The 25,681-nt window shown below is 39.9% G+C and overlaps 1 protein-coding gene across 3 annotated transcripts in view; it reads left to right on the top strand.

Annotated features, from left to right (window-relative positions):
- The window catches only part of cbfa2t2 (CBFA2/RUNX1 partner transcriptional co-repressor 2), a 48,449-nt gene that overhangs the window by 14,821 nt on the left and 7,947 nt on the right, over nt 1–25,681 (top strand). Inside the window, exons 1-8 of one of the 3 annotated variants that reach the window (XM_015033324.1) lie at nt 9,291–9,744; nt 10,295–10,355; nt 19,534–19,692; nt 19,896–20,137; nt 20,244–20,333; nt 22,219–22,403; nt 22,505–22,758; nt 24,791–24,876. In XM_015033324.1, coding sequence (XP_014888810.1) covers nt 19,560–19,692; nt 19,896–20,137; nt 20,244–20,333; nt 22,219–22,403; nt 22,505–22,758; nt 24,791–24,876 — 990 coding nt within the window. In that variant the 5' untranslated portion in view covers nt 9,291–9,744; nt 10,295–10,355; nt 19,534–19,559. Of the gene's footprint in view, nt 1–9,290; nt 9,745–10,294; nt 10,356–19,533; nt 19,693–19,895; nt 20,138–20,243; nt 20,334–22,218; nt 22,404–22,504; nt 22,759–24,790; nt 24,877–25,681 lie in introns of those variants that run through there. The other 2 variants (XM_015033323.1, XM_015033322.1) reach the window with 2 other exon arrangements.

Genomic DNA, 25,681 nt, shown 5'->3' with positions numbered 1-25,681 from the left:
AAGGGGGGGGTTCCCCTCGGGGAATTTTTTCCCCCAAAAAAAAAAAAAAAAAAAAAAAAAAAAAAATACTTGTGGTGCCTTGATAGTTCACTATCAGCCAAATTCTACAAGATAATACTGTGTAAGTATTTTGGTGATCACTGGAAAATGTTGCAGTGAAGACATAGACTGCAGCATAAGAATGTATTGCTACATAATGTCACACTAATTCATTGTTTTGTAAGGACATGTATTTGGCATTCATGTTCAGTGATTAATAACTCGATAGTTAATTGGGCTCATTTGACTACAAAAGCCAACAATAAAATTTGGTACTGCTTGCGTGAAGTTGAGCAGTGATGATGTTATGATGCATTTAACTTAAACACAAGTTGGGGGAAAAAAATCTTAATTTATGCAGGAAAGTTAATGGTTTCCAGCACATGATATACATATAGTTTATATTTATTTAAATCAGTGACATAATACCACACAGTGTCAATAACATGTTCCTTTACAACTTGGATACATGAAATGATGAAAAGTATGTTGATCTTGGTGGTTAGCTGTATCTCTGACCACAGCAAATAACCAAATCACCATTGTCACCAATTTTAAGTAGAATACTCTGAAGTTCAGTGTGACATAATTCCTACATCTGCAACACCAATCTGAAGAAATACACTGAAAGACAAAGATTTAGGAGCAATACATGGACAAACCTCTCACAATCTGTAAAACTCATTAAAGCTTTATTAAGAGAGTTCATATGTGGCCTGTATTAGCCTTGGTTTCAAACTTTTGGCCTGTAGTAGATGACAGCTGTCTGTAGCTCGAGAACTGTTCCACTGATTTTCTACAGTCCTATTGAATTTCTTCTTTCCTGTCAATTGGAACTTTTTTTTTTTATTTTAGTTTACTACATATAGATATTTAATAAAGATGATAACTACAAGATTACATCTGTGAATTCGGCTGCACAATGGGACAGTTGTACCCTTGCAGCCAGAAGGTCCTGGGTTCAAATCACGAATTTCTGCATGGAGTGAGCATGTGTGCATTCTCTCTGGGTACTTCAGCTTCCTCCTTTTTTTTCACAGTATATTTTTTTCTGCCTAAATTTTATTTTCCTGAAACAAATACAGTTACCACCAAGAAAATGAAATTCAGACAAAAATAATTATCTGAAAACAAGAAAAAAAAATAAAAATATTTCACAGGACCATTTTCACTGTTTAAGCTTAAAACATAGAGTTCATAATGCCACAGCAATTAGTACCGTTCTCTTCCTCCAAGTTCAAAACCATGCATGCTACCTGAAGTGCTCACTTTGAATTGTTTCGATGTGAGTTTGTGTGTGCATGGTTCTCTGTCCTGTGTGTCTCTGGTTTGCCCTGTGATTGGCTGCCAGTCTGTCAGAGAATTTACTTGCCTTGCTTATTTATAGCTGGAGATAGGTGCCCACTTATTGCGACCCTCTAGGGAAGAAGGAAAGTTAGAAAATATTTGGACTGTAGGAAAATGTTTATGTTTATCTACAGGCTGCTTTTGCTAAAATCAGTTATGTCTTTTAGAAGCAATACGCGGACAAACCTCCCACAATCTACATAACCCATAAAAGCATTATTAACTGAGTTAATGATGCTTTTATTAACTCATGCTTGTGTTCTTGTCATACTTAGTTTGGCCAAGTATGACAAGTGGCAGTGTTGGAAAAATATGATGTTTTTTGTATGTATGCATTTGTACAGTAATAGTAAGGTAAAGTGGTACTACTTTGCAGAAGACTGATGTGTTTGGTTTGGAGTGTGCTCCAAGTATTTACTGAAAGCCATAAAGACTCTTTGCCTATACTAAGGCCGACCAAAGCCAATATTTTAGACCACAGGAGGACAGAAATCAATAGAAATGTTTCTGTTTGGAACTTTGGCTGGTTTGACCCATAAAGTTGGCGGTCAGAGTGTTATTTTATGTCTGTAAAATATATGCAAGAGCTTATAGCAGCGTGCTATAAAACAAAACACTAATGTAAGCTGAGACTGCCGGGAGTCACATCCATATAAATATAAACATACACATCCAGTCACAAAGTGAAACACATTGCACAGATTAATTACAAACTAACTGATGTTTTTAAGTATTTAATTGTGTTAATTGGGGTGATTTGGAAACATCTTCTTTTTTTTTTTAACTATAAAAGCTTTGCCCCAAAAAGCTTAGGGCCTTACTAAATGCAATTCCACCTAAAGTGCATAAAACATGAAAGTTTGATGTTTTTCTCCTTAACTTTCTTGGGTTTTCAAGATTGTGCTTTTAAAACATGTTTACGGGTGGGATTTTCTGGGAACTTCGTTGTTCTCTTTAATTTCCACTAACCAGTAACAACACATACAGTAAACAGAAGCCGCTATCTGTTTTCACATGACCTATTTTTTATCAGAAGCTGCACAACTAAAGAAAAAAGCCCCCACTTCACCCCTAATTATCACCACAAACCATCTTATTTGATCTGAAAGATTCTGAATTTTTACAGTAAACGATCCGCCAGACAGATGTGAACTTGGAAAATGACGTGTCCCTATTAGATAAATGTGCTCTAGAAGATGTAATGGAAAATAGGGTCATGCAAGATCAGAGACGGAAATCTATTGCTGCATCAGATTAGAAAACATCAAGAGTCTGAACATTGATCAAAATGACCTTAAAGTGGGGAAGAAGAAAGAGGACGGGAAATATGTTGGTAATATATCCAGAAAATGGGGGCAGCAATAATAAGGTTTGGTGGGGAAAGTAGCAGCAACAGGGATAATTACCTAAAACAAATAGACTCAAAGTGAAAACATCTGTGCATGTGAGTATTTAAAGGGCCATTCTGACCCAATATTTTCCGTTATAATGTGTTGCTTGCTGCAGATACTCAGATGACATTACTCATCCCTGTCACTGTATAGTCCAGACTCGTAAGTCATTTACTCTGCCTCTGCTATGGATTCAGGTGAGACAGATATGTCAGTTAATTTGCGGAAACACATGAAACAATTTTGCTTTTCGATTCAACCATGTGCCATGAAGACATTTTAGCCATAGATGACAGAAGATAGAAAAGAAGCTAAGCTGAGTCTCATTTAAACCTTGAATAACTCAAAATGTCAGGGAAAAGTATTGGTACCAGTTGAACTTTGTGACACTCTCACATTTTAGAATTAATTGTAATTCATTTTAGACTTTTTTTGTGACATAAAGGAATATATGATGTTTACCCTGAGCTAATTTGTAGAACCAAATTAACTCAACTGATAACAGCTGAACACTTTTGAGTTATGTCTCTAACAGCATTGTGGAAATGGAAACAAATATATTTTGCCATTTCTTTTTTGCAAAACACTTGAAACTCAGCGATGGACTTGCTGAACGGTGAACATTTTGCAGCCTCATTTTCTTCCATGACAGGACTATAAGTTGCTCTGTCCAACGTGTTTTCTGTTTTGTCAAGCTTCTGCGGTCTGCAGATTAAAAACATGTCCATAGCATAATGATTCATGGCTGGGATGGTGTATTGTCAGTGTGTGTTTTCCACCACACAAAGTTTTATTTTGATCTATTTTGTTTTGATGACAACAGATTCTCCCACCTCAGCAGTGGATCTCTGCAGCGAGAGTTACTGACTGCCTCTCTGCTGCTTTTGTTGTTTAATGCTCTCTTTCCCAAGGCCATGTCTGAGTGGGTTTGTGCCATACTCCTTCAATCTTAAGATAAATTAAATGGTGACCTGTGAGATTTTCAATGTTGTACTGCATATATCAAGATGTGGTTTCACATTATGATTTATAGCACTCCACAACTTTACCTCTGACCTGTCTGGTTTATTCCTTGACCTTCATGCTGGTATTTCTTGGTTACTGTTTTCTAAGAAATCCCTGGAGTCTTCACAGCTGTATTTAAACTGAGATTAAATTACAATTTGCTGCACTCTGCTTGATAACTATGTGACTCTTGATGGGAATTGGTTGAACTCGATTTTATTCTGATATCAAAGTGTGAAGATGGTTCATCCATGCCACAACATATTTATTTGATTGATTTGTAAAAATGAAAAAAATAAATAAATAAAAAATTTAATTTAATTTTTCTTCCACTTCAAAATTATGCACTACTTTGTAAAAAAATGTGAAAAAGTTAAAAAGGTAATAATGGTTTTGCAAATCACTGCAATAATTGGTAAAGACTGTCTTACATTGAAGACATGTAATACTATAAAGCTGGATTTGTTTGATTTAATATTACTTGAGACTGAAAAGTGTCAAACATTAAGAAAACTGACTAGTGGCAAAAAAGCTGCAAATTCATTCTTTAGCTAATAAAGATCTTTGCCATGTTTTTTACAGCCTCAACTATTCCACTGATATTCAATCTCCAAGGTTACCATTTCAAACTTTCAGAGTGATGAAAACAAAATTGTCTCACCATGTGTTAGTCACATTGCCATATGAAAATGAATTCAACAGTACTAAGGAATCCGGCAGAGTTTCTGGTGGGTGTATTTATTTATTTTTACTCACTGTATTCAAAGCTGCTTGCTACATTAAACAATAAAAAGAAAGTTTCCAAAAAGTTTACTGATTTCCACTGAGCAACTGACAGTGATACAAGGCAGGCACTAGTTAGACAGTGTGTGTTGGAAAATAGGGCATACAAGTCAGTGAACAATTTCATGAATAATGCTAATACTACTAGTTTGTCTCTCTAAAGAATGGAAAAACTTCTTAGACACTATTATTGTGATATTTCTTTAGACCAGGCATTGAGGTCTCACGTCCTGTACATTGTAGATGTGTCTCCTCTTCAGTATACCTGATTCAAATAAAGAAGTCATTATATGAATATTCTGTCAAATAATGGCCTCTTTGACTGCATACTGAGGAGATGATTCAGCCAGTTTATTCAGATGTGTGGGACCAGGAACATATTCAATAGTTACAGGACCCCTGCTGTACACGAACAGACTTCTGTTAATTGAGTTTTCTGTAATTATGAACATGTTCCCCATATTATCTCCCTTTGATACAGAGAAATGCCTAAGACTAAATTTGGTCAACCACAATATATAGCCTATATTAACAAGACCATGATGATTAGAATTTTTTTTTTTTTCCAAAAAATCCACAATGAGATTCGATCCAATTGACGTTGTTTGAACCATGCTGTTTTAAAATGTTCGCTCTTAGAGTTTTAACTTAATGAAAGCACAATGATGGATGTTCTTGTTCATTTCAAATATGTGCCGTTCATTTAACAAGCTCAACGGCGTGTAAATGAAGAAACAAGACGTAGTAGAGTAGAATTTTAATTTGACCATTTTTGAAAGACTGCTTATTTATTCACTTATCATAAAATCCCCATATCTTCCACAATAAAAGCCTTCTGTTTACTTTTTATGAAACTGGAAGTTTGGACAGGGAGCGTGTGAACGCTCGCAGATGCTGCATACTTTCTAGTTCTCGCCCTCTCTCACGCCTTATCTTTCACACACATGTGCACAATGGCAAACAGCTGTATGTGACTTGTGTCTGTACAGTGAAAGAAGTCATTCAGTATGAATGCAGCATGCCTGTATTCATTACCCAATCATATACCTTATTAGAAAGGGTTTTTATGTTGTTGTTTTGATTGTGTTCTCCAATTTAATGTACTATTATTCTTTTCTTATGTGGCTGCTACCAAAGCACCCTAGCTAAATGTCTTAATTACAGATGCCAGAATGCAGAATGCGATGTTATTAATTCTTCACCATAGAACACATCAGTAATCAGAAATCAACAGCAGAATTGAATTTAAAAAGCCCAGATGCTGTACTACATGTTCTATTTAACTTATGCCGCATATGAAAAAAAAAAAAAAAAAAAAAAAAAAAAAAAAAAAAAAAAAACAGCTTTCAATTTCTAGGCAACGGGGTCCTGTTAGGCCACTGGGCCTGGATAATACCCGTGTTAAACGGACGGCGGAGTCCGGCGACGACAGGCACTTAAATTCCGTAACAAAAGTATGTTTTTGTCTTTTTAAAAAAAATCTTTTTCTTTTTTTTCCTTTTTCCAAAATCTCTTTCTCTTTCTTACTGTTTGTTCAATGTCACATGCTGTTTTTAATTTGTTTTTTAATTATGTAAAGCACCTTGAAATGCCTTGCTGCTGAAATGTGCTATACAAATAAAATGTGATTGATTGATTGATTGATTGATTGATTGATTGATTGATTGATAAAGCAGGGCCAGAGAGACACAGCCGGGGTGCCAGAGCAGGTTCGTTCAGCAAAAAAAAATAAAAAATAAAAATAAAATAAAAAACATGCTGGACAAGTCATGCCAGCAGATGTCTTCATCCGGCCAGCATGCCTGATGAAGACATTGAGCATTTAAAGTGGATTAGTTTGTCACATTATCAATGCTTACTTAGTACTAAACATTGTATAAACAATACAGTTATCTAACTTATTTTCTATTCATTCATCAAAGTTCAAGTGGAGAAAAATAGCTGAAAAATCAATTCTTTAGATGGTTCATATTCATATTGTGCTGAAGAACATACAGTGCAGATATTACGGTACATTTATAATATAATATTATTATCTATGAACATATTAGCAAATCAGTAAGATTAAAAGTAAGAAGAGTTTTAACACGGAGAATCAAAGAGTATAATTAGTACAATCGTTGCCATGTCTTGTGTTTGCAAGCCATTTTAAGCTTTCTCCGCCTGCACACAACTTTATTTAGACCTCAGTTTAGGCCAAGTAGACCAAAGCTTCTTATGTTATGCATGAGACGCTTTGGTCATTGAGTCAGGTCCTAGTATTCTTTTACTATTTTTGAAGTAGGGATGTAAAGGAATTAATCTTATTTTTTTGTTGTTGTTGTTTTCATTTATTTTTTTGAGCAGGAAATTGGCTTAGATGGCATACTTGTAGCTATGAATGTTTATCATTCAGTAAATCACGTCGGTCGTGTTGCAAAGTGAAATAATTTTTAAAAAGCAGCAAATATCACATGTTCACCATGAAAGCTATGAGAATTTCCATGCTTCACTCAAATCTGAGAATCTGAAATATTGCGTCTCTCATGAGTATTGTTTATGTTGCTAATTGGAATTTTGTCTTACAAATAGCAGAACTTTAGTGCATAAATCGAAACTGCTGTACCGGTTAGATTTGTCTGTCACTGAGGCCTGATTTCCACTTTCTACGTGCTCCAATAGCATGTTGGTTACCGTACATATCTACAGATGCTCGGCCGTCTGCGATTTCCCATCTTTTCACCCTCTTTCTTACTCCCCCTCTCAGCCACCTGGCCCTCTCTCTGAGCCTGCTGACTGACCAGATGCACACTGAATGGAGCAGACCTATGAGAGGAGAGGCAGTGATTGTTATTGATGAATATTCTGTCAAATGCAGACTGCTACAAACCTGTGCAAATAAAAAACAAACAAATTATTTTGTGATTGAGGGAAATCAGTATGAATACTGATAACGACTCAGTAAAACCTGTGCTATTCATAATTGATATCAGTTTTTCTTTCAATAGTGTCATAACTTATTTATTTTATGCTTCTCCCGAATGATACATACTTATTTAACTATTTTATCCTTGCCTTTATTAATTTCATACATGTCAAAAAAAAAGCATGAGATACTCATGAGCTTAAATTGTAGCATTGTTTTTATTGCTGTTAGATACTTTCATGAATATAAAGATACACAATCAACAATATTCAGATCTCCTGGGTAAATGAATTATATTGTAATTTTTGATCTAAGAAATTGCATTACATTGAATTCCCATTTATTTTGGTTTTGGTCAACCAGTTTGACTAGAACAGTGACAATTATCTTGAATTTTCTCCAGTTTACGCTGATGGTCATTAAAACAGGTCTTGTGTTGAATGGCAAAAATTTGTACCCAAAAAGGAATGAAAAACTACTAGAGTTTCAAAGGTATGAATGGTGAAGGGTTGAAATAATCAGTTGTTAAACATCATCCATCCATCTGTCCCTATCTTCTTCCTCCCTTTCTATATCCATCCATGCATAGATTGTTTTCTTTTTTTTCCAGGGTTAACAGGTCTAGAAAAACCCAGATATTCTTTCCCCAGCAAAACTCTCAAGGTCACTCTGGGGCATCTGACCAGAAAGGAAATGTGGCCCCTCAATCAATTCCTGGTTCTGGTTCTAACATCACAGTCATACAGTAGTCGTCTTGCACTCAGAAGATGGTAGGTTTTTTCCAGTTTCCTCCTGTCACATATCAGTGTGCCTCTGGGCAAAGCATTTAAACCCAAGTTGCCTACTGACCTGCATTTTACTTGGCTGAGCTCTTTCTCCACCACAGCAGAGGCAGTTCTGGCGTTAATGCAGATATGACCCAAATCCATCCATCCATCTCCCTTTTCATCTCACCATCACTCTTGAACAAGCAACTAAATACCTGAACTCTTTCACTTGAAGCATTCACCGACAGCCAACCCTGAGGGGAACATGCAAATATTAAACCTCAACTAAGTATTTTATGCACAAATGCCCAGAATAAAGGACTGCTATAAAAATCTCAAAATTACAGTCTGATAAAAATAAAATACAGAACTTTTGAAGTAGGAAATTCGCAGAAACATTGGTGTTTTAGAGTCTGGGCCAGGGACCATTATCTTGACCTGCATTGTGTCTGCACTTGTGAAAAAGGCCAAGCATGAATCAGTTGGAGATTTAAGTTTAACTCAGCAAAGACAGAGAGCAGTGGATAGGGAGCAGAATTGCTCGTTCATGCTCCTCAAGTGTCCCCCCTTTTTGCTTTGGCTGGCGATTCAAAGCTGAGTTGATGCATGAAAGAGACAAAAGACAACGTCATCTTACGAAAGGAGACTGCATAAACGGCATAAAAACTCTTAAAAGAGGGATCTGTACTTTTCTCAATAGGATAGAGGGGAGGGTAGAAGGGAACGGGACTAGAAAAGACCCGCCCTAACGCATATGCAGATGCATATGCACACACACACACACACACACACCCACACACACACACACACACGCCTATGATTGTCTCCCTTTGGCACAGCTTCTTGTTTAGCCTTTAGGTGCCAAAGCAATTAGTTATGTTAATTGCGGGGTCCATCGCCGGTGAATGCAGGTTGAATGGGGCCAGTCTGCATTGGAGGATTGGCCAGAATCCATGTGGAGAGTAGGAGGTGGGGCTCAGTGGGAGGCAGTTTGTGACGTCTCTGGAGCGCTCGACCCATGGAAACAGGGGAGAGCATAGCATGTGGGAAAAGTGGGGAGGAGCTTGAGCTGAAAGGCGCAGAGTGAGAGGATAGGAAGCTCAGAGCCTGAGCGAGCCAGCGTGAGAGAGGAGGCATATTCAGAGACTCCATCAGAGAGACTAACTTAGGTACAACAGACTGTGTAACAGGAATAGACAGTGGCAGAGAGCTTTGCATGAGAAACATCAAAACCTCAAGGACAGAAGGGAAGTAAGCGAGAGTATTTGAGTTTGTGGAGTCCTGTGTTTGCTGGTCTACTCGGTTATCCATCTCCATCTGGGTGCCATCTGTGTCTCTGGCTTTGGCCTTCACTGCGCTGGAGCTCACATATGTGGGAATGCAAACACATGCCTGACATATGAAGGCGTGGAGTCACAAAAGAGGACAAAAAGCAGAGGACAAGAAAACTCTGCCACTGCAGCTGACTTTCTTCAAGGACTGAAGAGTGGACTCTACTAGAGTGGAGGTAGGAGCAAGTGGTTTCAGTTTACTTTTGTGTTGCTACGGTGTGTATTTGTATTAATTTGTCTCAGTAGTAAAGTAAGTGAGAGTTTGTTCGCTGGCAAATAGTTCACTTTGTGTGTGTGTGTGTGTGTGTGTGTGTGTGTGTGTGTTCAGTCCTAATTCCCAAAGCTGGTCTGTACTGTACAGATGGTACATCATCCTCTCCTCTTTATCTCTTCATCCTTGTCGACTCAGGTATGAGGGAGGCTTTCTTAACTTGTGCACAGCTTTTGCTGCCATATGGCGAATAACATTAATTATTACATAAAATGATCTTTCTGAAGTTCAGAAGACTAATTTTCTGCACTGAACTTGCTGAATATAATACATTTTAATTCAGCAAGATTTCAAGAAAGAAAAAAAAAACAGCTACATTTTAATGTATTGCACAATGAACAATTTGCTTTTTGTGTTTTTTTTCTCTTATATTCTGTATTTTTATTCTTTCTTTCACTTTTTGAAAATTGAATCAAATCAGTAATTTTGTGATGTCTTATCTGCCTCATCCTCAGCTGTCATTTAACCAGAAAGGAATCAATTCTTCCACATGACAAGCAGAGCAGAAGAAACTAGGTAAAGAAAAGATGTGCATCTGTTGTACAGTATCCCGGGCATATGGGAAGAGGAGGGAGACCGCTCTGTATGGCTTTCATACTCGGTCTAAACGTGGCGCCTTGACATTAATGGGATGTGGGAGCAAATACGAGTGTTGCACCACTGTTTGCTCTCTCAATGTTACCCAGGTACACCTCCATGCTCGAGAAAGCATCTTCCTGTTTTTTTGTTGTTTTTTTTTTTTTTTTCTGTGCAATCTGACAGGCTTGTTGTGAGAAAGAAACAGACAGAAAAAAAAAAAAAGGGACCTGGCCAGTGTCATGTCAGACTTGGCCAGGCCATCAGGGAGATAGGAGCGACTAACTGTCGGCTGCACAGCCTCAGAGCAGAGACCCCTGTCTGGTCTTCTGGATTTCATCATATTCCTGGCAGCAGGCTCTGTTTTGTAGTGAGTCTGAAAATGTGTTTTCATGGAGGCCATTCCAATTATTTAAATTTTTATTCAGAAAACTTATTTTTACCTGCCAGGCCACTGTCGTCTCTGTTACTTGCATTGCTTTGAAGTTCCTTATCTAGTCCATGATAAGCTCATGTTTGAGTTGGGCAGTGAGCCTAAGTCAAACATCTGTGAACCAGGTGTACTGCAGATATTGTGTCTGCTGAGACTACAAGGTTACTTGTCTTATAGCTTTCTTCACCTTTTTTATCTTTCTGACCTCAGTCCCAGCTGTGAGTTTCTCTGCTAAATGTGTTGGAATAAATGGAGAATAAGAGCACAATGACCCCTGCCCAGTTGCTCTAAAGAATTTGTGACAGATAGCCCCCCCCCCTCAGTTTCCTCATGTACGCACACAGAACAGAGCAGCTGCTTGTGGAGTTTGCTGCAGGAAGTGCTCTATTAGTTCCATTGGCAAGGGCGGTGATATGTTGCCCCAGGGCTCAGCAAGAGGTTGTGCATTTGAACAGAACGTGTATGGAAGCTTACAATCTGATTTTCGCATAAACTCCTTGTAGAAAAAAGTGCTTAAAATGTTTCATCATGGGAACTGGTAAAAAGCGATATGATATGTTTTGGTTAACATAGAGAGGTGCACATCAGTCTGTCAGCGTTAAAATTTCTCTCTTTCTCCCTCCCCCTTCCTCTAATATTTCATTCTTTTTCTTTATCTAAAGTGTCTGAGCAGTGGGTTCATCGGAGGGGCTTACTGACCCTTCACTTTTCCAAGAGACTTGCTCGATGACCCAATACAAAACTTTTATTTACTGGTCTTGTATGGTTTAAGAAGCCTAAAAGACGGGGGAATGAGTTCCATTCAATGGTTGATTGACAAGAGGTGTGACAGGTTTCATACTGTCTATATCTTAACTAAACAATCAAAGTCCAAAGTAGCTGTAACATTAACATGGTATGGTTTTTCTATGCGATGCTATGTTTCTGCAATGATGTTAGATCCACTCTTAAAGTCCCTTCAATGCAAAGAATACAGCTATAATGCAATGGAGTCATAATAAAAATACATATATAGTCAGCAATTTCCAAATATGTTTGATGAAACAAAACCAATAATACCATTGTTCATGCTCAGAAGAACTAAAAAAATGTGAGCTAAGTTGCAAGGTCCATGGGTTGAGAAGAAATTGGTGGTGTTGTCTTTCTCCACGAATTGCTTGCTGAAGTCATTAATTTCTCCAACCTTCTTTTGACCCATATCATTGTGAGAAAGTCTAAAAGTTACATTTCATAGGCTCTTCCTGCCTCCTACGATTTACCATTTAAACACAAAACTTTTGGCTTTTCTGAGATTCCGTCAGCAGTGTTTTCGTGCTTCAATATATTGCTCCTTGTGGTGTGTTCTGTGACATTTACAAAGAAATTGTAGGCAACCCCCCGGCATTATGCAGCAAAGGCACCTAAACTCTTGCGAAAAAAAAAAAAAAAAAAAAACACACTCATCCTCCACTGTTCCCAGTGTCTCATTCTTCACATTGTTCTGAGCACAGCTGGCCTCTTTGTTTTACTTATCTGTCTCTCTGAGTGGTTGTTGAGCACTGCTCTTCCATACAGCTGGGCTCTGGGCTTACCCACAGCTTTGTTTATGTACTCTGTGAACCAAATGTGCTGCTCTGCCTTGCTTTAATTCATTGCATCACCAGAGCTAGAGTGTGTTAAATCAGGATCAATTCTTTGTTTAAGCCTGGTGCTGTAGACTTGCCTTGTTGGAGCATTTGTCCCGCTCAAATGAAAATTCTCTTGAGTCACCAGTGTGGCAGTGGCGCGTGCTGATAGCAACATCTGGTTGGACCTGAGCCCAGTCAGTCAACTGGGCTCTTAAAGCCTGTCACACCTGGTGTAATGCAGGCCAGCCCTATTGTTAGCTTTGTTTCCTCATGTCTGGGGCTTGCACTTTGTTTTATGGACTCCTCCAACAGACTTGATCAGTTGGTGTATTACTATTGCCTTAGAGAAAAAGCGGCATTTATTTGGTAGCAGGTTAGGTTTATGGTCTGTGTTTACAAGATTCAGGAGACACTCACTCCCAGTCATCCAGAAACACTAAGGCATGTACATAATCAGCATGTTCCTGATATTTGCTTGATGTATTTGAAATGTGCAGAAGAAAATGGCCAGTAAACCAACATTGTTGTAACACTTAAATGTTTCCCCGTTCATCACCCGGATTATAACACATGAACCAGGGGCTAGCCAGTCCTAGACGGCAAGATTTGTTGTCCAGATGGACAGATAATCTGCTGATTTTGAGTAGGTCTGAGAGCTTGGCTGATACATTTGAAATGTCCTTGTTAGACCGCTGTTTAAATTTCAGCTCAAGTGTTTACACATGTCCCAGACAGGCTTTAAAAGGGGCGTATTTGTTACTGAGTGGCAACTGTCCTCCAAAATCAATTGATGGCAAACCCACGTCTTGTTAAATGGCGCCTATTTTCAGCTCCTTAAGTCTTTGCCCAGCTTTACAGGTTCCCACTTATTTCTTTATGATTGAGCTCAAATTTCAAATCTTTTCAATTCAAAGTTCTAATAATACAAAAACTACAGTTGCCATATATTTCGGCTATGCATCAATGTTGAATCAGAAATACAGATATTGGTTGAAAAAAAAGTTTTCAATAAGGTATTTTACTACACCAGAATAGATGGTACATTAGGCCTGTTCATAGTAAAATAAAGGATATTTTGAAAAATAAAAACCTTTATCAATGCTTTCATGAAACCGAAAGTGGAAAAAAATGGTATGAACAGCAAAAGTAACAATCTTGATCATCATAGTGTCTGTTTTGAGGGCCTACAAATCACATCAGTTTATTGTTATCAGATGGTGACTAATTCCTATTATATATTTTTTTCCACTAGCTGATATAATCCCAAATCCCAAATTATAGATTTTGTAGGTTAGTGCATTCAGATGCTGTCCCGTCATTCTTAGCCCAACTACATGACTTCACATCCACGTGGACACTATGTGTCCAACATCTGCCAAACCTCCCGCTCCCTCCAGCATCACATCACCAAACCTCTTTTTATTGCTCATTCTCAGTTTTATGGACAGCGTCTGTCTGCCTTGCCGTCCCCTCTTACGTTTTCTTTTTCAGTTTGCCACTAAGTACATTTCCATCCATGTTTTTTTTTTTTGTTTTTTCCCCCTATGTGGCATGCTGGATTACAGCAATGTTTTTCTAATTATCTCACTGAGCAAAAAAGGTTATGCAAGGGCTTCTCCCAGCATTACTCTGTCACAGGGACATGTGAGGAATTTATTTCAGGGATATTACTTTTTCACATGCATACATGACAGCCCTGGTTTTTTCAGATCTGTTTATTATCTTCTATAGTTGTCCATTTCTGTCACTGTATACACTTCTTTTTTTTTTTTTTTGCTTTCCTCTTACTGTCAACCTTGCCACCTCCCCAATCGCTCGCCTTCCTCACAGAGTGTTGACATTGGGTTTTATCCAAATATGTAGTCTACAGGCCTGGAAGGTGGTAATGAGAGCCAAGAAAAACAGCCTGGCTCTGAGTCTGACAACCAGGCTTGTCTTCCTGATGAAACCAAATGAAAACAGTATTTTTTTTCTCCTTGTTATTCCCTCCCATCCTCCATCTTTACCTCACAGTTCAAATCCTCCCTTCGCCAGCTCTGGCGCCTGTAAATTGATGACTAATTTCTTCATTCCTGTCAGAGCTGGGTTTAAACTCTCTCAGGGTCTTAAAAGGTTTCGCTGTGATAACACAGTAAAACCTTTTAGTTTTTAGGAAACTACATACAGCTGTTTTGGAACATTCGCAAAAAAAAAAAAAATTCCCGTCTCACTTTATATGTTTTTAATTTAAAAATTGTGTTTGTATGTTTTAAGTTTGACTCAGCTTTGAATGGGTGAGAAGTCGTGCGGTCCCAGGGGAGAAGTAGCTTGAACTCAGTAAAGTAACCAAGGACACACGTTTTAGAGATGTTTTAACACCAAGCTATTTAACCTGTTATTTATCTTCTAGGTTACAACAATTGACATTTGGGGGGATCATGCGCGCACTGTTGAATTATTTTTAATGGATGTGATTGTGTTGCTGCCTCTTTGTGTGTGTGTGTGTGTGGGTGGGTGAAGGTCAGCAGGGAACGCAGGATAGAGGAACAGATGTGTGCTGTATTGTGACTGTGTGCGCGGACGGACGGGGACCAGGTGCAGCCTTTGTCTCCCCAGCATTTAAGTCCACTCGCTCGCATTCAGCTGCCTCGTGCCTCCCCTCCCCCTCTCCGTGCCCCTCCGCCTTCTTTGCTTCTCTCCGTTGATAGCAAGGCAGAGATGTGTATTTATATGTGTATGGGTGGATGTCGGCTGGGGCTGCCTTGGCCTGGAGGAGGAGGCTTCAGCAGCCCCTTATGCCTTCCCCCCTCCCTCACAGGTGACTGTTGGAGGTCCCAGCTGGCTTGCTCTTGGCCGATTAGATCCATATGGTACAGGAGGAGGAAAGAAAGCCTGGTTAATGTTCAAATCAATCGCTGCTGTCTGTGCTTTGGGCTGATTTTCTTTTTCATAGCATATTATGCGAGGTCCAAGCATCGAAGAAGTTGAGAAATAAACAGCCAGCATTTTGAAGAACAGAATTATTTGACTTTTATCAATCCTGTGCAACACATATAGGATATTTCATCGGTTATTGTCAGTATAAATAGATGGTTGGTGTTGAATAATACCAGAGACAATATGGGTTTTCTTGATAGAGTTCATGCTCACTGTAAAGTTTAATAGCCAGTGTTCTAAAGTCTTTGAGTCTCACTCTCCTATTTCAAGTTATAATTTGAACAACAGATGCCACGTTCCTGTTGAATCTAGCCATGAGCCAGTCAGCGGTATCAAGATGTTCCACGGTTTCAAAATTGCAAGCATTTTCCATATACCCATAAGCAGTTTAAAGTTTTTTTTTGTTAATGCTCAAAAAAGTGCCAGGCAAGGAGATTTCTCAAACTCTGTAGCAAAAAGTGTTATAGCTCTACTCCTCCCTCTCTTGTTGCTAAATGCTGATAGTCAGCAGCATGAAGTGGAGATGGATGGATGGACAGAAATTGTAACATTTCATTCTCTGTAAAGAAGCACAGTCATTTCATTTAGTTGAAAAAATTTTTTCTGTCAGAGATGAGTTGAAAAGAAGACGATACAAATCTATATTTGTGCTGTTTATGTCACTCGAACACGGAAACATCAAACAGTACACCATTTCAGTTCACAATTCTTAATACCCAGCTTCATGACTTTTCCATGATTGTTCTGCATTTTCTCCATCTTCCCATCAACATCGATTGTCCGTGGTGTCACACCATGTTTTTTTTGTGGGGATGGTGTAAATCATAGATTTGTAATGGATTACAACCTGAATTCTAACATGTACAAAAACAAGTGATCTCATGAAGTCATAGTATTTCCACTTGTAGGTTCAGTCGGTGTGCGATAGGTGGTCTTATTAGTTACAGCTACATGTCCTGAGAAATCTCACTTAATCTTCCAGATTGAAAAATTCTCTCTGGGTACAAGTCTAACTTGGATAGCTATTCTTTGCTACCTTTCATTATCCAGTAAACATGCTCTAAAGCTTTTGCTTGCATGATGCTAGCTGTGTATGTTAATGTTTTGTTTACTCAGTTACTTTCCAAGTCACTCCACTAAAAAGTGATAACTTTAAGTCATTACTATGGTGTGCAGGTGTTTGTGATTGTTAATCCAAAGCCCTAAAGAATCCTCCCATTCCAGATGCTAAAACTTCTTTATTTTTATTCTCGGTGATAAATTACCCCTCTATGTGTTGCATCTTCTCTCACCTCATCTATTTGACAGGACAGAGATAGCAGAGTGCTCAGCAGGCCAACACCTCACAGCTGCCAACCTTTGGAGTTTAGTCTTCAGAGTTAAACCCAGAGCAAGATACACACTAGCGCTGAACATATATGCATTTATATATGTCCAGGCATGACGTATGTTTATCCACGCATAATAGGTTATGCACCCTCTTATTTCACATGGGATAAGTTCAGATTTTTGTAGCATTTTCTTCTTTTTTTTTTCTTGATTTCAACACATTTGCTCCATGTTGTAGTTCAACAAAGGCAATTGCGTTCTCTTTCTCAGTTTTAGCCCCATTTCGAGTCATCGCCTGCGGATGCAGAGGCAATTAACGCCGGCTGAATGTTTTAATGCAGACGAGTGTCACCTGAAGCTGAACAAACAAGGAACACCTGGCTAGCAACAGCCATCACCATAGATGTTTTTTTTTGCTCTTCCATACCTCCAATAGCAGTTGATATAGAAATAAAATATAATTTATATTTATCTCTAAATAGGCAAGGGAGAGAAGAGCAGCAAGGAGTGGGAGGAGGAAAGGAAAATGTTTTGGTTACAATAGCCACAAATCTTAGTGTCAGTTATATATATGCTATGAAATTACCTTAAATTATGTCCCCCATTTCTTTCAAAATGCATTTTATTACGCCCTTGTCCATGTGTGTTTAGGAGTTGTATGTACCTTTCCTTTGTTCCATTACCGCAAGGATGACAGGTGGCATTTAGACCAAACACCCCACATCCTCCTTTGAGCCAATATTCACCTGAGTTAACATTAGACCACTTTACGCACTCGGCGCTTGTGTGTTTTGTGGTTGCAGTGACAGCTGCCTCCCCTCTGAAAGTCCTAACGTCCGTATACAACAGAGCTCAGGTGCTGGCAATCCAGATGAAGTCATCCAGCTATGTGTGCCGTCTAATTGACAAGCAGAGGCAATTCTCTGTGGGCTGACAGCAATACATGAACACACACCTGATGTCTCCTGTTTAGGCCATTACCTCTGGCTCACGACAGACACTACCATCTCTTAAGATTGCGTGAACACAGCTGCAACCTAATTTCCTAGCTCCCTTTAAAAAATGGGTCACTAAAAAGTTGTGTTTATTTTCTTTGGCATTATAAAGGCATGTCCATCAAAAGCTGTTAGCCGTTTGCAAGAATATTTAATCTTAATATAAAATTTGCAAATTTTTCAAAAGATAACTGTTAGTGCAAGCCAGGAGACAATATTGGATATGTGTGTTGTAGAAAATTGTTTACACGATAACAATGTTGACACTAAGGCCATATGCCCCGTTGATTCTGTTATTGAGATGTCAGTCTAATTTCCTGGCCATACGGACAGAGTGCGCAGGGCTTTGGAAGCGGTGTGTGCGTGCGCGCATGCTTGCTTGCCGCAGGCTGCTTCCTGCGGTGTGCTGGCAAACCGCGCATGTGGTGGATATGGCAATCCAAATGTCTGCGTAGATCCCTCCTTCCTGCCCCCTGTGTCGGTGAACAGGTGGAGCGATGGCAGGCAGGCCAGAGGGCTGAGCTGAGAGAACGGGGAGAGATGGAGGGGAAAGAGAGGTTGAGGAGGACTGGAAAACGAAGGATGAACAGTCAAAGCTGTATAATGAGTTGAGACCCAGACTGCCAGACAGAGAGTCTGCACATGGGACACAAAAAGACAAACAGGACTACGAGTAATGTGAAGAGTTTAGCAAGGTTGAATGAAATATATTCAGAGTACGCATCTCAATTTGAAATTTTGTTGCTCCTTCTTTCTAGCAATTTTGCATGATTTTGTACCATGTTTGTTAAAGGCTTTTAGATTTTGCTTTTGACAGCTAAGCCCCTTCCAACTTAACCCTTTATAAACTGGAAAGCTATAGCTCAAGGCTATCAAGAGTTCATAGCTGTGAAAAACGTATAAAGAGCGCTATTGAAGCTGAAGCCCTAAAACCATGAAACCACTTTTTAAAAGCTGCTCTCCCTTGACCTGTGACCCATGAGACCCTGCTTGTCTATTAATTGTCAATTCTTGAAGCAGTTAAAAAAGTCTGATCCACTCTAAAGGGAGACAGGACCCGGGCTTCATGGATCTCTTCGAGACAAAGACGGCTTCTGATCCCACGTAGCCCCCTCTCCAACCACAACCACGCCCCCCGCTACACTCTCTCCAAACCCCTTATCTGGTGGTCTTATTCACAGTCAATAGCATATTGAGAAGTTGGGTTTAACATTCAAAAGCTTTGCCGATCTTGTTAGTAAAGCGTGAAATGGCTCCGTCCCTTTCTCTCCACATCTCTAGGCTCTTTCTTCAACCCCCCCACACACACTGTTTAGTGGGGTTCTCAATGAGGGGGCATTCTACTCTCACACAATAGACTTCTTCAGCATTTCTTCTGCTATTGATCTGAATGGGTGAGAGTGAGGGGCTAAACTTTAGACATCTGGTTCTTTGATGGGGGCAGGGCGGTTGGTGCCCTGGCAGTATGTGTTGTATGATGTGAAGTGGGTTTAGGTGTGTGTGTGTGTGGGTGTGTTGTGCAGTGGTGGTTCCTCCACAGCTACACACTTGAATCCATTGCATTAATATAAATAGTGAGCTAATAGGTGAACTGGCCTTTTTGTTGTGTTTGCATTAATACTTGCTTTCCTTTGAGCTGTCCACTGTGACGGCTTTAGCTGAAGTCAGATATTTCAGTTTTCAGAGTGTTCAATATCCAATTATCTACATTACATATTTGTATCTTCTGGACATACAAGTTAATTTTGAATATCTTGTTGTAAAACTTGTCTTAATTTAGGAGGACATTTCTTAATTAGGCTCTGGCCCATAAGTGACCTCATGCTGTCCTTCCACAGACAGTACAGAGAAGAAGAGCCCTGCCATGCCCGGGTCGCCTGTGGATGCTAAGACTCATTCCAGATCAGCCCCCAGCAGCAGCGCCAGCTCCACAATGCCACCCCTGCCTTCTGTCAACCCCAGTGGCCCTCGTCCGGCCTCCTTTTCCACCACAGCATGTAAGAAAACTTCCAAAATCTCTGTGCATTCTTGGTCAGTTGTCGCTTCAAGTTGGCTTGCCATTTCCCCCTCAAACCTGATTTATATTCTTAAAGTAGAACTACTAGTCCAGACTTAGAAAGAAGGCTTAGTAACACAAATAATTTTAGAGCATCTGGAACCACTTATCGGAGCTTATTTTTACTTCACCTCTCCTCCCCAGTGACAAATGGGAATCATCATTCCCCACCAACGCTGAACGCGGTGCCCTCACCACCACAGCGTTACAGCAATGGACCATCTTCTTCTTCATCTTCATCGCTGGCTAATCAGCAGCTGCCGGCCACCTGTGGGGCTCGCCAGCTGAGCAAGCTGAAACGTTTCCTGACCACGCTGCAGCAGTTTGGCAACGACATTTCTCCCGAGATCGGAGACAGCGTCAGAAGCCTAGTTCTGGCCCTTGTGGTAAATCCTTTGATGTTTAAGAGAAGGAGGGGGAAAAAAAAGGCAGTATTTTGTAGAAATTCATCTGTTCACTGTTTTCATACACTTAACTCTGCCTTTCTCCTAGAACTCAACAGTTACCATTGAGGAGTTTCACTCAAGGCTTCAGGAGGCCACCAACTTCCCCTTGCGGCCCTTTGTTATTCCTTTTCTCAAGGTAAACATACCTTCCCCCTCCTGACTTTCTGTCAGATCATTTCCAGGTTTTGGTTGCAGGCAGCAGCTTTATTGTCTTTTCCAGTTAAGTAACATATAGTCACCCTATTTTCCTCCATGCTGTCAAATTAGCTACCTCAGGAAAACCCAGTTTGAACTTGATCTGAACAATACATGAGAAAAAATAACTTCCCAAGATGCAGCGTAACAATCAATAGCCACCTTTTTGTGTAGTATTGATGACTGCATAAATTTCCTTGTTAATGGTTTAAACCAATCAGGACTTCATCTCTGACTTGACAAGTAGCAGATGAGTTCTTGTCAAACAGCCTCTTGAGGCTCTTTGTACCTAGTGAGTTTGCAACAGTATACCTTTTAAAAGCTCCCCTCAGCGAAGCAGCCCATAAATCTTCAGTCAGTTGTAGCGCTGTTCTTTAAACACTCGAAATCTCTTCTTTTTTTTCCACACTTATTTCTGACTTACCTTTGGAATCCCTCCATCTGTCTTCCAGAAAGGAGAATTCTCTGTTCTCCGTCTTCTACTAATTTACTACAGAGGAGTCGTCTCCCTCCTAAACGTTATTCCAACTCTTTGGGAGCTTTGCAAGAGATGGGACCGATGGGGTAAATTTTGTAAACAGGGAAAAGAGAAAGAGGTGGCTCAGGAGGAGACGGGGAAAAGTGGGAATTCGGAAGTGTGAAACATGCCCATAAAGTGTTCCCATCTCTTTTTATGGTCTGTACTGCGCCATATGGAGCCGCTGTCCCTTTTTAAAAGAGCATTCAGCTTTCAAGGCACCGCCAAACTAGCATCCGCCTCACTGAACCTCAGAGAGCCCCTACATGCAGCACATGTGTCTGCTTTCTGGGGGCCTCAGGGGAAGAAGGGATGTAGAAAATCTTGATAGATAGGCACAGAGGCGTAGTTGAGGATCTTTCAGGTTTGGAGATTGCATGAACTTCAACTTCAACAAAGATGTCATATTCAAAGGGTAAGAGGTGCAGTTTAAGAAAAAAAAAAACTTTAAATACCATTTGGGAGTGCTCTGTGATAGGATGAGGTCAGTCATAAAATGAGAAGGCAATGGTTATTTATTTGGTTGCTCAAGAAGAGAGAGCAGTGGGGGTGAGGAAGTGGTGTAATTGCAAACACACTGGAGTCTGTTCCCAATTAGGGAAATACAGGGAACAAAAGCAAGATGGAAAGATTCAGCAGACAGACACGGATAAATATGTACATGTGGATGTAAAAATGGACAGTGCAAGGGAGGATAAAGTACTGGAGCTTGTGCATCAATTGTTTTGAAATGTTTTGAAGTCTTGGTGCCATCATACATAGTTTTGCCGTAACCAATACAGTCTAAGTGTGCTTATCCCTCCTGCTGTGTGGGAGGTTAGCAATCATCATCAGTGGTAGTGCTGCCATTTTTTATTTGAATTAGGAAAGCCACAGCCACTATGGAGGCAGCCACAGAACAACACCCAAAGCCCAGCTATACAGCCAAACCTCAAGAAGTCGCGCTCCCTGTTCTTTGTTTCCTCTCTCTGGTGCCAGATCTTTACGGGAACTCCTTGGCCAAAGTCATGTTATCTTGTTCTGTAAACTGATGCGTTGTAGTGTATCCAGTTATTTTACAGTTATTTTTCTCCTCATAAATTAGTGCCATTGATATTTCTCCCACAATCTCTATTAAAACAAACCCCATATGATGCTGTTGTACTCTCCCGTGCACTTTTTGAAATCTGACTGTTTTTTGGTGATGCAAGAATTTCATCATATATGGCTTTGTGTTTGAGTAGATGTGGTTTCCATTAATCAGGCCTTAACTGTGTTACTGTCAAGGCCAGTGGACTAATTTAAAACAATATTATTGTATATTTTGTAGGCAAACCTTCCCCTGCTGCAGAGGGAGTTGCTCCACTGTGCACGAGCAGCCAAGCAGACCCCAGCTCAGTACTTGTCTCAGCATGAGCACCTCCTGCTAAGCACCACCATGACTTCCTCTCCAGACTCCTCTGAGTTGCTGATGGAGCCTCCTGAGGCAGGGACAAAACGACACAGCCCCAGCAGGTTAAATGGCATTAGCACGCATTCTTCTAAAATTAAGCTCTACCTAAATAGTAAGTTTGCAGAGAGACGTGTTCACTTGAGAACCACTTTCTTGTTTTTAGGGCAAAGGAGAACGGCTTCCATGAACGTCCTCCAGTAGCAATGGAGCCTGCAGCTAAACGGATTTGCACCATCAGCCCCGCTCCACGACACAGCCCCGCCCATCCGCTGCCCCTCACTGCCCAGCTTCACCCAACTCCTCCACCCTTGCAACACTATGCCTTGGATGACATAGCAGCTCCACACCTCTTACACCGCGAGCACAGCCAACGTGTGCTGGAGATCCGTGAACTTAAGGACAGGCCACGACTGCCTGGTAGGTGACAGACAGGATACTTGTGATACTTTTTGCGGTGCTTTGAAACATTTCTCCTGGAGAGCATTAAAGGTACAGTGTGTGTCGGCTTTAAAATGCTTTTGAAGTGTGTCAGCTTGTGACTGAATGAAATGCCTTACTGACTCTCAACAACGGTCTTATATTTCATGAGGATCAGTGGAGACAGACACTGTTGTTTTTTAAAATTTTAAGTTTTTTTTTGTTGTTTTTTTTTATATGACTGGCTATATAGATGTCAGTTTGGATAAAAGACGATCAACAACTGTTAAACCCAATTAAGCCCAAACGTTGCTGCAACTGAATGTTAATATGTCTGTGCAAATGATAAAGTAAACAAGTCACTGAAGGAACAAGAGCACTGGAAATGTGATTTTGACAAGTGCACATTCCTTTTTGTCACATTTGAACCTTATTTTGACTTAAGCACATAGATAAATTGAGTGAATAGATAAAGCTTAAAATTACATTTTTCACATTGACATAGTTTTAATTAGTTTACCAAAAATATGAAACATCAGTATTTTGTGTACTTTTTCTGCAAATGTAGACACTTCTTCTTTAAATCTATTAGACGGTCATGCAGGCATGCATCGATCTAATAAATCACTTTGCTATAATCAGGAAAATGTAGAAAACAGTCCTCCTTCCTTCCGTTTAGCTCCTGCAAGTAGCTAAACATGCATTTAGAAAATCGCCACTAAAACAGAAACGCATACATATCATATTTTAATCTGTACGCAGTAATGGGTGGTCTAATGTGTTTGTTTAAAATCTCGGTATATCTCTGGAGTCCAGATACGTGTATAAACAGAGCTGTACTGTCCAGGCAGGGGGAGTTTGGTTCTACTCTGGTGTATATCTGCCCCTCCATTTGGAGCTTGTCAGCACTTAGTGGAAACAGCAGTAGCTCACACACGCATACACACGCATACATGCAACAGCACATACACACCTATGTATTCGGGGTAGAGGTGCCGTGTTTACGAGGCCTTTAGTCTGTCTGACAGCCTCCTACCCGCCTGCCGCCACTTAACTCACAAGCACACACACACAAGGATAAACACACTCGGCCCCCCCCCCCCCCAGTTGTAGCTTTGAACTGATGAACGCTGATGAGATCCAGAAGTTGGGAAGATTTTTGGGAAGGCAAGAGTGTGTGTGCGTGTGTTTGTGTTTGAGATTGTGCGTTCATCTTTTGTCTCGTTGCCTTTTTGTTTTTTTTGAAAAACTCAGATTGAAGAGATGGTGATTTCCATCATTGTATGCCGTGCATGTGTGTTTTAATGCAGTTCCTATGTTTGTGGACATGGGTTCAAGATGTTTTTTGGCTTCTGCACGAGCTCTACCCCATGTGTGCAAACTGTTATTTCTCTTCAGTGTATAATTAGATATTGCCTAAGTCGAGCTACGATGGGAAACACATCCCTGTGTGTATGTGGGACACAAGGATCCACAGCGAGTGTCAGAGCGGCTGGTTGTGTTTAGGAGTGGAGCCACTCCACTCAGCCTGAGTGTCTCCCTGTTGGAATGCCGTGAGCTGCAGAAGGGGAGGTGCTGTGGGAGTACTGTGTGTGTCTGTTTGTGTGTGTGGTTGACAGCTGACTTCCAGATGTGTGCAGGCTCTGCGTGCTAAGGGTCTGTTTTGCATCATAGGTTTTCCCTTTCACTCCACCTCTGTTGCTCACTGTCCCATGCCTCTTTTTCTTTTTTTTTTGGGTTTTATTTTTCGAAGCGGTAACCTCAAATCGCTGCTGTCAGGCTTGATATTTTACGAGCTTCCATTTTGACTTTTAACTTATTTTGGTTTTTTGAGCGCAGTTGGTACTGGAGAGATTTTTTTTTTTTCGCTCTGACGTGTATTCCGGATGAACGAAAAATCTAAAAGTGTATATTTCTTGTGATATTTCATATCTTTCACTCACTCTCATTGTCACTTGTGACTAATGAGAGTGAGTTCAAAGGAATGTTAATCACATCAGCCCTCTATCTCTCTTGTGTGTGTTCTAATCAGGCACTAACGGAGGCTATCGTGAGGAGCCGGTGGACCACAGACTGACAGACAGAGAGTGGGCTGATGAATGGAGGCATCTGGATCATGTAAGTCTGCAGACAGGCACCTCTGCTGTTAATGGTTTGTGATATAGCAGGAATGTAATTTGTTTTACTAAGGTCCTGAGAAGAAATGTTTCAGTTTTCACAGCCTTGACAGTAAAAATAAATTAGAGTGACACTTCCTGTTTGACATAAAAGCTACATTAGGTGTAAATGTATTTTTCAGCAAAGGCCAATGTATAAAATGTTTAAGGGCTCTCAAGATGTTTGTTAGCTCTAAATTTAGGTTGTAATTGTTGAAATTACCCTTTATCATAAGCCAGCAGCCCTTTGGTACTTCTAGTACCACCACAGTGGAAGACATTTTGAAGCAGTAGTACAACGGGAACAGTAGAAATGAAAGGCATTCTGTATTTATTTGAACCAATTACATTTTTATCTCATTAAATCTTTAACAGAGTACCTTATCTTTTAATGAACACGTCGCTGCAGTGCTGGGAAGTTCAAAATGCAAAGTAATGCATGCTGGGAATTGACGGATATAGTAGGTCCTACTAGATTTCCAACCTAGAACTGAAACACAGTTGAGGTTGAATAAATCTTATTCCCTGATGCAGTTTTTATTTTCAGAGGTAAGTGTAAGCTGAAGTCACCAGTACTTGTTGATTCACTCTCATCAACTTCACTTTGTTACTGGAAAAATTTCCAAAAGCAAAAAAAAAAAAAAAAAATAAAAAAAAAAAAAAAAAAAAAAAAAAAATATATATATATATATATATATATATATATATATATATATATATATATATATATATATACACACCTCACAAAAAAAAAGAGAACACACAAA

Source organism: Poecilia latipinna, unplaced genomic scaffold, assembly GCF_001443285.1.
Source record: "Poecilia latipinna isolate Pla-1442-1.1 unplaced genomic scaffold, P_latipinna-1.0 Scaffold264, whole genome shotgun sequence".
NCBI lineage: Eukaryota > Metazoa > Chordata > Actinopteri > Cyprinodontiformes > Poeciliidae > Poecilia > Poecilia latipinna.
Note: the sequence above shows the minus strand (reverse complement) of the source record. Positions and strands in the feature narration are given on the sequence as shown.